The 14,634-nt window shown below is 36.7% G+C and overlaps 1 protein-coding gene across 1 annotated transcript in view; it reads right to left on the reverse strand.

Moving 5' to 3' along the window:
- Nucleotides 1-14,634, reverse strand: part of PTPN12 (protein tyrosine phosphatase non-receptor type 12) — a 69,514-nt gene that overhangs the window by 17,714 nt on the left and 37,166 nt on the right. Inside the window, exons 6-11 of the mRNA XM_068189611.1 lie at nucleotides 13,903-13,974; nucleotides 12,420-12,479; nucleotides 10,107-10,249; nucleotides 8,646-8,712; nucleotides 7,985-8,062; nucleotides 7,796-7,894 (exon numbers count right to left, since the gene is read on the reverse strand). Coding sequence (XP_068045712.1) covers nucleotides 7,796-7,894; nucleotides 7,985-8,062; nucleotides 8,646-8,712; nucleotides 10,107-10,249; nucleotides 12,420-12,479; nucleotides 13,903-13,974 — 519 coding nt within the window. The remainder of the gene's footprint in view (nucleotides 1-7,795; nucleotides 7,895-7,984; nucleotides 8,063-8,645; nucleotides 8,713-10,106; nucleotides 10,250-12,419; nucleotides 12,480-13,902; nucleotides 13,975-14,634) is intronic.

Below are 14,634 nucleotides of genomic sequence, written 5' to 3' on the forward strand. Positions count from 1 at the left end.
CAGATGTGATAGCTGCATTTGAATTCAGTGAGCAATTTTTGCTTTGGAAGATAAACTACAAGTTGCCTCAACAGTTAACTAACTTCACTACAATTTAGATTAACTAGTTATATGTTTTTAATTTCCATTCCTCGTCTTAAAAGTTACCATACCACTGTTGGCTACTGTGAAGAGTTATCAAATTCTATTCCTCAGTGCACTAAGTAGAGCTTCACCTGTGAAGAAAAAAATTAACTATTTTGATCTTTCTTACTGTTTTTCCCTGCTGCCCCCATTAACTTGCTGTCAAATATAATATTGCACAAGTACTCCAGCAGAAATACCCTATTGTTCCTTAATGAATGGATGGTGCTAGCCCTTTCAGGGAAATTGCACAGGGAGTTCATTGTCCTGGTGACCACTAGCTGTAACTATCAGGGTTTTTTTGGAGTAAGATTCAATTAGCAGATAAAAGCCACTCACATTTAAATGAACACCACTGAAGCTCCCACAGCAGTCAATCAAGGTTGTTTGGTTTCATAGAATCACAGAACAGTTTCTGTAGGAAGGGACCTTCAAAAGCCATTTAATCCACACCTTCCTGCAATGAGCAGGGACATCTTTAAAAAGATCAAGTTACTCACAGCCCTGTCCAAGCTGGCCTTGGCTGTTGTCAGGAATGCCAGGATGGGGCAGCTACAGCATCCCTGGGCAACCTGTTCCAGTTTTTTATCACCCTCATCATAAAACATTTCTTCTTTGAATCTAGTCTGAATGTGCTGTCTGAATTTAAAACCATTATGCTTTGTCCTTCTGCAACAGGCCCTGCTAAAAGATCTGTCCCCATCTTTTTTATGAGCCCCCTAGAAGTACTGCAAGGCCACAATAATGTCTCCCTGGAGCCTTCTTTTCTCCAGGCTGAACAACCACAACTCTCTCAATCTGTCTTCTAAGGAGACCTGTTCATCCCCTCTGTTCATCTTTGTGTCCCTCCTCTGGACTCACTCCAACAGGTCCTTCCTGTGCTGGGGACCCCAATGCTGGAGGCAGTACCCAAGGTGGGGTCTCACAGGCATGGAGCAGTGGGGCAGATTCACCTCCCTTCACCTGCTTCCCATGCTGCTTTGGATACAACTAATGACTGGGGAAAAATATGAATGTGCATTGTTTTGGGTTTTTTTAATTAGTATGTCTACAGTGGTTTGCATCCAGATTTGGGGTCCCCAGCACTGGAAACATTACCTTAGGGCGTGAACATCCAACACCTCTACCAGCTTCTCTCAAAAATGTAAAAAACACAATTTCCTACTTTTTGACATCAAGTAATGAGTGACCATACAGATCATTTTGCCTTTAACAAATATGGGCATTAATTTTATTGCCTCATTCAGGCAGAGGACCATGCTGAAGCTTGGTGCCAAAGATGCTGAGGCTCCCAGTATTCAACAGTAAACTCTGTTTCCTGCTCAATGGTTGTGTCATGTTCCTCCCCACTTCCCCCAGTTGTGCAATGCAAACTCTGAATCTCTCCCTTATGTATTTGTTACTATGGACAGCACTAAATGCATTGGTATTGTACTAAAAAGGCTCCCCTTACTCATAAGTACTAACAACCAAAGCTAGAAATTATTGCAAGCTAAATAACTGCATCCTGAGAACAGAGTGGCCTTGCTTCAGCACTGCAGCCCATCCCAGTTTCACACGGCAGAAAGATACTAGAGAGACTCCACAAGAGTTCCTCCCCGTCACCACCAACCTCTCCATCGTACAAGAGATCAGAAAAGTCTCCCAGTTCAGCTCCACTAGCACAAAAGTTTTCAGGAACACATTTCTTACTTATGCACTCAGTTTTCTAAAGGGTATTGGCAAGGGAAAGGGTGTGCCTGTTGGCTCTAGACTAACTTGTCCAGAAAACAAACCAGCAGCTGCATCCCTGTCCTTCTATGTTTGTAAAGTGAAGTGTTTGTGAACAGAATGTTTCCTGAGATATGCTTTTCTCACAGGCAGAAGAAAAAGCTTATTAAAGAAGCTAACATACGTTAAAGCTTTTTAAACCTCCACGTATACAGTAAGAAGCTGTTTCTAGTTGAGATAGGCAGAAGTAGCTGAAAGGGCACTGCCATTTTTGTTACTGGTAGCAAAATGTATGTATAAGCCTTACAAAAATGTATATAAACTCAAATGTCCAAGGCACACACACAACCACAGAGTTTACAAAAATAATTCCTTGAAACAAAAAACTCCAATTTAACCCCCAAACAAACAAAACCCAACAGGCAAACCTGCACATACAAAATGGTACTTTTAAATTTAACACCAGAAAAGCCAGTGGTTACCCCAGTTTTGTACACAGGGAAGGCTTCAGGCAGGGAGGTGTTCAAAAGTTTCACTTGTGCATCCGGTTAAACTCCAGATCCAGTCTCTGTTTTAGTTACATTGAATGAGGAGCAAGAATGATTACAGGAATTACTGTCACCAAAAAAGAGGTACTTTGCTACTTTCCTTAATTAGCTCAATGGATTGAAGTTTCTGCGAAGGCTTTGTTTACTTTTAGAGAAGTCATTCCCTGTCACTTGTTCTCAGTTCTATGCTACAAGAAATAGGGAATAACCAGTATTTTAAGTATTTATCACCCTTGAGTGACACCAACTCGGAGATTTCCCTGTCATATCTATCAACCTAAGCAAATAGGCAAACATGCAGAAAAGCTAACACGGAGTGGAAATGAGGAAACTCAGCTCTGAAAGTGAATATAGGGTATCTCACTGGGATGACTGCATCTGTTGAGAAGAGCAGATGGTGGTATTAAGAAAAAGCCTTCCACAGCCTTCCTAAGCACAGCTTATCGACATCAGTCAACACTCCCCTGCTTCTCTAGACAGATGTTGCATTCTCAGCAGAGCACAATTTTTAAAAGTATCAGCTTAGACAAACCAGGACAACATACATAGCACACAGGGGTTATCATACAGAATAATGTTTTAAAAATGGATTAACAAATGTGCAATTCATTAAGTGCTCAGTGTAGCACCCTTTCTCACAGAAGACAACTATCCTACTGTCTCAATGCATCGTCTTCTCACTGCAACGTGGGTAAAGAAAAGAACAGGGCCTTTCCCCAACCTGTGTGTCTATATGCATCAAATGCTCAACAGTTCAAGAGTTCCCTTGGAGCTGTTCCCCTGAAGGAGCAGCTACTGAGATCAAGTGAAACTGCTCATAGTTAGGAATTTCTAGGTATTCTGTTAAATTGCAGGTATATAGACGAGTGCATACCTATCTTTGAGAGACTACATTAACAAATGACAAGACCATAGACTCAAATACTTTGTGTAGTCTGCCCCATGTCTACTAAAATGCAGAGTAACTTGTGTTCCTGTAGTAATGCAGAGAAACAAGGAATTCTCATGGCAGATGCAGTGTCTGCAGCCAGCTTGCTAAGGTAACCCAAACTGAGCTATCACCTCCCAAGGGGAGTCTTTCCCCCACCTGCTTCCACCACTGGCTCAAGCACCAAACAGCGCTGCCACTAACTTCAAGCAAATAGAGGCTCATACTATTTGAGATTTCACATACACTGCCTACAGTTCAAAACCTTTTCCCCAGGAATTGCAATGTATTATTTTCTTTTGGAATTCACTGTGGAAATATTTAATGTGATTCAGAAGCTTTCTGTACTGGTAAAATATTGGCAAATTTACTGCAAAGACTCCTCCAGAAGTAATCTCATGTTTTCCCTTAAAAGGAATTGAGGCATTCCTTTTGCCCTTTTCATAAAGCAGCATGGGAATCACTGAGCATCAGTAGATAAAAAGAGAAATACTTCAGATTGAAATGATACACTCAAGTGACTCAGATTAAATAAAACATTCCAACAGAGGCAACAAGATCAATGTCTCTGAAGAAATACAAGATTTTTTAGAAGGCTGCAATGACAAAAAATATCCTTCCAAGCTGCCAAACAGCAAAGAGAATATGAACAGCACAGTCTTTTCACTTACAGTTTCTAAACCATTAATGTTTCAAATAACATTTTTCTTATACCTGCTTATTCCTCCATGACCTCTACAAGTGCAGTCAACCACAGCAACAGAACTCTGTCGCTTTTACAGCACGAAATGCAAGAGACACCGAGAGTACGAGCACTGCCACATTTTGGAGAAAGTGTATTAACACAAGCTTCTACTCATGGATAAGGGCAAATCAAGGACTTGCAATACTGTTACATGCTTGGTACTGTCAAGAGAAAAAATTCAACCAGAAACATTTCTGAATTGAGACTGAGCTTGGTTGTTTGTCTTTGAACCAATTTTCTTTTTCTGACTTCCAAACAGAACATCCAACTTGATGAAATTCCATATGATTCAGACTTTCCAAGACAGCTACAGTTCAATTCAGCTCATGAAGAACCTTCTCAAATAACTCATAAAATATTTTACTGATACAAATCTGACTGATACCTTATCAGATGACCAAGGCTAATGATCTCACATATATTTCAAAGCTTCCAAACACAACACCGAGTGTAATATTTTCACAGCAGTACTAACAAAGCCAATGATGGTGAGAAGCTCAGCTATTGATTTGAAATACATGACAATATGATCAAGAATTTCAGTGGGAAGGGTTTCAGTCCAAGACTCTGTTCCAATTTAATTGTTTGGTGACTTGAAAGTACTACTAAGTGGGGGAAGAGAATAGTTCTGATTATCAAATTTAGCATCTCAATTCTTTTCTTATCACAAAAAAAAAAGAAAAAAGACTCCTGACCAGCAATTCTTCACCCTGAAATTTGGCTGCTGTGGGATACTGTTGAAAGTACTGATATCTGAGCAGAGCTTTCCTTATTTAATTTCATTTGAATACTTAGTGTTATGTTAAACATTTGTAGTTCTACACGTTCACAATAGGTATAACTACACGGTAAGACTGTACATTTCCTACATTAAAGCACATCATGTATTTTGGATCTATCAAATTCTAATGGAAATTCTAACCCCATCCTAAGTCTCTTTTCAAACCCTGCATGCCTTGCTGCTGACTTTTTACAGTATTGTTTCCAGCAGGGCAAAGCTGGCAAGTTCCCAGGAACACACGTTTGGGATTGTGTCTGAGCTACTTCCCCATGAATGCTGCCCCTCACTGCCAATCAGATTAACCTTTTACTGGGATGTTACTGGCAAGCCCTGCTTACAGAGCCTCTGGAACTCAACCCATTTCAAACACTGCTTGAAATGAGAACAGCAAGGGGAAAACAAAACCATGAAACCTACCCTGCGGAGCACTTCAGCTCTTCACAGTATAAACAAAATAGAATAATTGACACATTTCCTCTTCAGCCCAGTAGCATCTCCTATTTAACTAATAGTATTATATCCAAAGTAGGCACATGAATTTTATTTGGAATTTTTTCCACTGGACATAATTAAAACCATTCACATATTGAAGATTTCATACTTGCTATAGTATCTGCAGGCAGAGTAACATACATGAAGGAGCCTTAGAATACTACATCGTATTTAATAAAGTTACTAGAAAACTTCCTACCTCAGAATTAGTTTTTTAACCAGGATACATCCCAGAATGATTGGGGTTTTTTTTAAAGAAAGCAAACTAGAAAATTTCTGGGGGAAATCAGATATTATATACAACAGATGCTACATAACACACCTGGAGATAAAAAAGGAGCTTTGTCAGAATATCGAAATGATGTCTCAAGTGATCTTCAAGGTTTTGAGAATCAGGTTAAAACCACAAGAAAATATTTAACTGGATATGTGAAGTTTCCCTTATAAATTCTGAAGAGAAGCTAAGCCTATACCAGTTAATTCATTGAAAGCAAAATTTCCAACAAATGAACAGTAGCCAATTTAAGTACCAAACTTTTAGATACAGAAATTCTTGACCTATGAGACTTTCTTCCCCTCAACCTTTCTGCAGAATTATTCAAGTAGCAGTAGGAAGAAACATCATTTCCTAATACAAAAAAGACTATGCCTAGTCAGACAAAGATTTATTTTGCCTCTCTTCCGAAAGGGAACTTCCAGGGAAGAATAAGATCAGAGCAGGCATACAGGGATCCTTTCCTAGAACATTTTCCAACAGACTGCAACTCTGGAATTTCATAGGTCAGAGGTTAGAAACTCATGGAAGAAGATTCCAAGATGGTGAGATATTCACTCCAAAGTTACGGGCTTTCAACTGCAAGGAGCTCTGCAGTTTCATGTTGCATTTTTAATACAAATGTCACTTTTTTATTAAGTCTCTCATGTCTCACTGGCATCCCTTAAAAAAAGTTCAGAGTAATCAGCTTTCTGTTGTTACTCAGCCTCTGTTGTATCTAACCTCAGCCTTTTTTCTCCACCTCAGCCTGGCTTTTCTTTAGATTGAGCCTTCCAGCACCTTTGATCCTTGTCCAGTTGTTTAATGTTCAAATTCTGTAACATGTTTTTGTGATAAGCAGACTTGACATGCAGTCAGAAGTCAAACTGCAAGGTATCCACACCAGGACATTACATTCTCACTCTTACCAGTTTCCAAGTAACAGCTAAAATTCAATTTCCTTTACAACTGGTTGATCATAAACCGAGATCATATCCAAGTAAAACTCAAAACTCACATTCCATCACTTTTCAGAGCTAGGATTTATCCCTCTCTCACCCCCGTATACATTACCTATCCATTTTCTATTTGGTCTTGTTTTACTAGTCAGCAAATCTCTCAAGCTGTGCTAAAGACAGCACTTGCCTTTGTTACAGAGTACCACCACGTATTGTGCCACAGCTTTACTCATCTTCTGGAACAGCAAGTCATTTAGTATATATAGTATTAGGAATAAGTAATGAAGAGACATTTTTGATTCTATGTAAGAGCAGAGCCACAGGTCAGATTTAAGTCAAATAACCAGAAGATACAGTAGACTGATCTACCTATTATTTTATGATCAAAACTCAAGTAGTTGGAAATCACTTCTGTACAAAGCTAATCAATCTGCATATTCCAAACCCTGCCATGCTCATTTCTCAGGAAAAAAAATATCACACATCAGCTTAATCAAACTGGTAACAAATAAAACCAGCCAGCCCTACCCATACTGCATTTAGTTAACAGACTTCTTGCCAGGACTGAAGACCTCGTAAGTACTGCATGAACTGATAAATTCTTAGGAGTTAGCAGAAGGGTGGATGCATTTAATCCAAGAATTGAAAACATTCCAGGCTTTCTAGAAAGCACAGTAGAAGACAGCTAAATCCCTAAAATAAATGGGATGCTTATTAATAAAAGTACATTTAAAGAGTCCTGAAGATACCACTCATACTCCCTCTACAGAGCTATGGAATCTACACCAATTAGGGACAGAAAATCACTGAATAAACAAAATGCAGTCCAGGGACAAAGGGTGGTACGGAGTTCTGGACTGTGGGAGAGAAAAAATATACTAATTCAAAAAGCTATTTTTCACACAGTGCCCAGCAAGAGCCAAGAAAACATATCTAAACATAAAAAAGAGAATAAACCTATAGGGGACATGAAATTTAAAGGGGAAGGATAGAAAGACAGAAAAATCCTCAAATACTGTGAATACCAACAAAGAGCATTTTTTCCACTTCCTTCTCCTTTGTTAAAAGGGTAGAGCATAAAGCTCCCTGACGAAAGCATTTTAAACTAATATTTCTCTCCCCTAATCTATTTCAATGCAAGCAGTACTTTAAAAAACATGAGAACTTAATAAGATCACACCATTGAACACTCTAAAAACAACTTCACAGGAGAATTTTCATCAGAAGCTACAGCTACATATGGGAAAGACACCTACCACTCCATCTGCAATCTTCCAGTCTGCACAACTTTCATATTTTTGCAGTTGCTTTTCAAACAGTTGTGCTATGGCTCGATGGACAAGTTCATACTGCTCCTATAATAAGGTACCAGATAAAAATTATTGCACAAGATCTTTTTAAAGAATAGTGATATATTATCATATTCATTATAAAACAAACTATACCTTTGTTTGCACTGCAGAATGCCTCTGTGTCCTCATTTCTTGTATTAAATTAAACACATTGAATTCTTCAGGTATTTTCTGAAATACAGAAGCAAGTTAATTGCAATGGAATTACTGTCAAAACAACAATAAAGAAGAGGTTAAACATCAAAAAAGCGTAACTTGTATAGGTAAAGCTAATCCGTTCTCTCCACACTGCAACTATTTAATTTTTCTTTCAAAGCATCTCCAAACTGACATTTGATTTAGACCAGATGAGAGCATTTCAAGCATTTTTGAAATTAAATATCCAATGTCATTAATATGATACTGCAATGTTAAACATGCTTCATAATCTAAAAATCCCAGAATGAAGTTATCCCTTTATATTTGAACTGCACAATAAATCAGAGAGACTGAGAAAGTTGAATTCAAAAATCAATTTATATTGAAATCTATTTTTTTAAATTAGAATTTTATAGTGACCTTTTTAGATAAAAACTTGCTGTCAAAGGAAAGTAAATTTATACTAAAGCACGAGTGCAATGAAACTAAACATCCAATCTGTCAAGAGAGTTCCAGACTGTCTTAAACATTTCACTGTTTTTGAACACTTCAAAGCTCAATCAATCACTGTTATGAAATTACAGAATAGCATAAAACTTCTTTTAGGATTCCTTACCCCAGCTTTAAGCAAATTCCATGTATAATCTATGGCACAGATGGCTCCTGTTCTTCCACACCCTGCACTATGGACACAAACAGATAGGTGTTAGATATTATTTAAATTTGATAAAAAGCACTGTAAGCCTTATATTTCAAAAGTCCATGTTAAAAAAAATTATCCAAGTCCCTCAACTATAATTTTAATTTCACTCAGCCTGACACTACAGTGTCTTAAAAATAAAATTAGCAGTGCAAAATGCAGCATTGAATCTTTTAATGTAACTTTTCACAGCCATTTGGAACTGCAGTCATGAAAGATGATTCAGCACTGACAATTTTATTGCCTCTTCCTTTTGTCACACTATTCCCAGCTACTACTGCTTCATCAGGTGTGGTCTTCTCCAAGTTTAATGACAAATGATGTAAAATGGCAGAACAGGATACATTTCAAAGACTTGCCACATTTTTCTGATTTAGTATCACATCTGTATTTTCTGCTTTTTAGCTAAAAATATAAATCTGAAAGTTTAAGAATGACAGCAAACTATTTTATTTATTTTTCCTAATTGTATAAATTCCTCTGTTTTACACATGCAGTTATAATTCATGCATATTTATTACATTATAATTACACTATTATAAAGAATCAACATTCAGAATTATATTGACATTCAAAAAGAACAGGACAAAGTGAATAGATTTCAGTGCTAAGTCAGTTTATGTTTTTAGACCTCACTTAAGAGTGACAACTCAAAAAAAGAATGCAGCCCTTGAAGAGAATAACTAAGCTCTAAAGACTTAACTCCCATAATTTAACATGTCCCAGCTTAGAAATCTGAATTCAATTTTTCCTGACATAACACATGAACTTTTGTTGCTTTAAAAAGCATTAAAAACAATAGGCAAGATTTCCAGATAAATTATCAGAAAGTGTCAATGCAGCAAAATATTTTCATAGCAGTTCAGTCCCAACAGTTCTGATAGCCATATTTCAGGTCAAGGATGAAACTGTTATTTAGAAGTAAAGACTTCCCAACTGGAAACTACAACCTGCTCATTAAAGATCTTTTTTGTCATATTAGAACACAGACAGAGCTCTTAATGATGCAAGTGTTATGTGGTCTCTCCTATTGAGACAGGAGCCTTTACTCCCAAGCTGATTTGCAGTGATCTTCCAAGTCTGTTTTGTCTTCACAAGGATTTACGTCTTAAGAACCTCACAACAGGTCCCTTTTCAAAGGCTCATTCTTTTCTGATTGATATTCTGTCTTAAACTGAAGTAAAAGCAAAATTTCCCTGTGGCATCAGTTTTAAGAAAATAAAGCCTGTATGATTTTGAATTTTGTCAGGAGAGTTTTTCAACTAAAATAGGTAACTCAATTTGGACTCAAAACCAAAACTACTGCATCCCATAACAAAAGTCTAGACCTCAAAAAATGAAAATGTTTAAAAATGAAAAGATAAATACATTTGATACCTGCAGTGTATGCAAATAGGAACATCTTCATGTTCCTGGTATTCTCTCATCAAGCTGATCATGTCCAGAATCGAATCAAAAGACGAAGGGACATCGTGGTCAGGCCAGTTAACATAATGAAATTGATAGACACTACGAGTCTCCTAAGGGAGAGCAGGGAGAAAGCTGTTCATAACACATATTTGAGTTTATGCCAAATAAGTAGTTCTATGAACCTTTGCTTTGACAAGCAAAGTCATTTACTGGATTAAAAAGCCCTACAGTTTATTCCACTTGAAAAAGTAGAAGAGAAATTCTGAAATCGTATTTGAAGTGCTGCTAATGCATAGGAAGATGCCCTATGGGACAGTTCAGAAGCCCCTCTCTATTACATGGGTAAAGGACCAACAATGCTGCACTGGATGCAAAGGTTCTATGTCCTTACAGCTGTAACTTGGAAATGGAGAAAGAATGTTTAATGTGGTCTTTCTTTTTCTATTTCTACTTCAGTAACTTAACACTAAGGAAAAAAATGGGGGCAAAGGTGTTGTTGTGTCACATTACAAAATAGTGTGTGCACATGTGCACAGGCTCACAGAGGGAAATTAAGAAAACAATAGAAATAATCGAGACCATATCTAAATATGGATCACACCTGCAACAATAACAGGTACACTTTTATTCTAGTAGCAGGAGCTGCAATAGTATTAAAGACAAGGTAAGAAGCAGGCTTTAGAACAGCTTACATACTGAGCTACCTGAATGCCTGAAAATCCTCCCTTGAAAAATCTAGATGATTAAGTAAAACCAAGGTCATGAGTAAAAAGGAAGAGTTATAGCTATCTATTAAGCGCAACTAGTAAATTTCACTTAACTACTTTTAAAAAGACTATTGATTTTTCACATAAGCAGAATGATCAGGGGAAAAAAAGGATTTGTTTTTTATATGAAAAACAAAAATTTGAAAGAACCTTTATAGTCCTTTTTCTCTGCTGCCACTTATACACTAAACAACCAAAGTTCTTCCTTGAAAATAATCAAGTTTCATTCGAACTGGTTTTCCTTCTAGAAACTAAAATAACTTTGTAGATTTATGGAAATTTTAAATCCTTTTGCATAGCTTCTTTTTTTATGATAATCCACTGCAAATGCTACAGAAGTGACAAAACATAATTATTCTGGAAAACCTGAAAGCAAACTTAAAAGGATATTACTTTATACCACAAATACACTTTTCCTCCCCAGTGCAAGGCTATGCTTAGAATTCTTCAAAGAAAGATGAAAAGTCTGCAGTTAATTTTACAGGAATCCTCAAGCAAATCTGCTACATAAATCTGAAGAAAACACACTTTATCAGATGCACATATCAAATATCAACACGTCTTGTTAACTGTTTCAGCTAAATTGCTCCTCACAGGAACAAACTTGTTTCCTGATCAAAAGCTCAGCACAAACTGTAGCTTTTTGTTGCTGCTCAGTTTTTAAGCAGTACACAGGCTTCTAACTGGGACAGAACTCCCCAAAGTCAATAGCCAAACATCATTTGCATGTATAGTATAGGCAAGCAAAGTCTCCATCAGCTACAGCCTCTGGTGTAACTAGTTCATACAATATTTGGGTATTAAAAGGAAGGCAGGTTCTGCTTTGGGCTTTTTGCCATCCAGTTCTGTTTTGAAGTGCACCATTTCAAACAATGTCACAAACCCTGATTACTGAACAGAATTTCTGTTATCTAAACTGTCTCACAGCCCAGTCAGTTATGAGCACTAACACAAACAAACTGGTTAAGTTCATGCATTCCTAGCAAATACTGCAGACAAAAACTATTCCCCAAAATCACTCCCCTCAGGATTAAGTAGTTTTCGTAACTGCTGCGGTATCCATTGTTGAAATGGAACAAAGCTTTGATAAAGAAAACATAACCACAAATGAGACTAACCTGTAATAAATAATTTATTAATGCTGATTGACAAGTAAAATGACAGGTATTCTGTAAAACAGACTATCATCCTTTGTGTTTTTACAGGAGGGCTCTACAGTTTTTATTTACTGGTAGCTGCTTTCCAGTCAAATGAAGTCTGACATTTGACATCTGACATTTCACTTTAAGTTTATAAGAAAAGCTTAAGCCATTTGGGTAAACAAGAACATAGATAAAAGGCAGAGTTTCACTATTTCTCCTTTATATACTAAGATTTTATCACATCCAAACTTTATCGTTTACATCCATAATCAGCACCTAAAAAGTTATTTTCTTGAGTTTCTGACATGGTATCATTTTGGAGACTTTTGAGCAACCATTGAAGGTGAGACCAGAAGTGACTGTGTACTTACATTTTGAAATTCAAGTAATAATGTTCTAATGAAATAATCTGTTCTTTCTTGCTCAGCTTCCTAAACATGAGAAAACAATAATGCATTGGAAAAAATATTAAAAATCAATATGCAACATACAGGACATAACTAAAACCTCAAACTTTAAACTCAGGGGTTTTTTTTAATTTATTGGTTTTGTATTTATGATTTCCTCAAGAGAGGGGCAATCAAAACACTTATTAACACACCAGCAAGTTAGCTGCTGCACAGGATGTGCAAAACAGGCTACTTTTACTTAAAAGTGTGAGTTTTGAAATTGTCTGTTCCAAAGTCTTCAATAAGCCATATAAGAATATTTCTAAGTACCTCTTTTGCTTTATTTCTCCCTCCATACTTTTAAATTACAGACTGTCTTTCACAGCCATCTCTCTATAATACTTCTGCTGTATAAACTTCAGCGTCTTACCTCTCTAGCCTATGATGTCTCCTTTTATTTTTTCCTTTTCCATTGTTTTCAATTAAGGGTGCATCTAAAAGGATCACTAATTATCTTGGTTGTGGCCAAAAAAACCTAGCTTCTAGCTCACAGAATTTTCAAATCTTCCTTTGGAATATCAGGGAAAGTTTATACTGCAGAAATCAAATAATATTGTTGTACTTTAAATATCAGTAACATCAGAATTTGAAGATGCCTTTAAAAACTTTGCACTACAGCTTCCCACAGAGAATTTAGGAAACTGAATATATGTTTTAATGTGTTTCCGTCTCCTCCTAGGAATTTACCATTTCCCATCAACAACTGCAACACTGCAGGTTTTAAAGCAATGGAGCCCACATACACCAGAGTACCCAAAGGTAATGAATTCTCAGCTGTAGCTAAGTCAGTTACAACAAAGACACAAAGCCCTTTCACCAGCATCCCAAGGAACAGAGTAAAAAGCAGCCAAATTTGAATCAACTTACCCTAGGAAGAGGTTACTCAGAATCTTTATAGACTAAAATTTGCATGTATTTTCCTGACAAGATGAATCAAAATGTACTTCCTTCTTGTTAGACTATTTCGAAGTATTATTAATAGCTGAATAAAGAGGCATGTAAACTTTCTGAACACCTTATAACATGCCATGCTAATTAACTTAATAAAAATAACCTGTTCCAGTGTCACTTTCAGTTCACTCAGAACGCACAAGTCATAACAGATAAAACAACTGCACAAGATTTTGACTTTTTATGGTACAGACATTCATGCAGCATATAAAGCACAAGAAATAATCCATAAAAAGATACAAGAGCAAGGGACACAGGTTCCCTTCTTTGAAGAATAAAACAATCATGGAGGATTTTAAAAACCACACAGCTTAGATGTGCACATTTCTTTGAGAGTCCTTGTATAAAATTTAGTGCTGAACAACTAAAAAGCCCACTTCCGACAGTTAATTGAATATTTAAGTTACAAACCCACTAAATACTTGAAAACTAATTTATAGAGCTTTATACTTACACAAGAAACACGAAATGGTCCAAAAGTTACAGCTGGTTCTCCATACAGAGGCCAGTAACGCTCACATTTTTTCTGTTAAAGTAAAGAATCCTAATTTAATTCATGCATGGTACTGAAAGATGATTAACAGAAGCAGAGCAGACAAAATCACAACCCTGAATGCCTTATTCTGGACTACTTTTAAGATAGTAAAATAACTTTTATTTTGTATAACAAGAGAAAAACAAAACCAAGACCTCAACCAACATAAATACAGACAAAAGACACTTTGCAAATTAGGATGTAAACTTCATGTCTGCCTGTACCATATGCATAAGCATCATGCAGAGAGGAGCAATGAAAGCTTAGTTTTTGTGAAAGTTGGGAATTCACAATTCTGAATTTCCTTCTAAGGTCATAAGAATAAAGAAGAGAGATTTTAAAAAAAATGTTTTTGCAGCTGTATAAATTGACAGGAAATTCTGAAGGACTCAGGATTTTCATAGTTGGCCTACATCCCACAAAGAGCAAGACACTTTTTCCACAGTGACATGGCCAGAAACAAACTCTTGGTACAGTTCTGTACACAAACACATATTCCACTGAGATGACACCTAAATAACATGTAACCCTATAAATGGGGCAAAGAAATGCAATCTCATTAACTATATCCTATGTACAGAAATGTAAGGATAAGCATTCTCTCTTCATCTGGCATATTATTATCACAGTTATGGATTTGGCACATGAAGT

The sequence above is a fragment of the Anomalospiza imberbis genome, chromosome 5 (genome assembly GCF_031753505.1).
Source record: "Anomalospiza imberbis isolate Cuckoo-Finch-1a 21T00152 chromosome 5, ASM3175350v1, whole genome shotgun sequence".
In the NCBI taxonomy this organism is placed as follows: Eukaryota; Metazoa; Chordata; class Aves; order Passeriformes; family Viduidae; genus Anomalospiza; species Anomalospiza imberbis.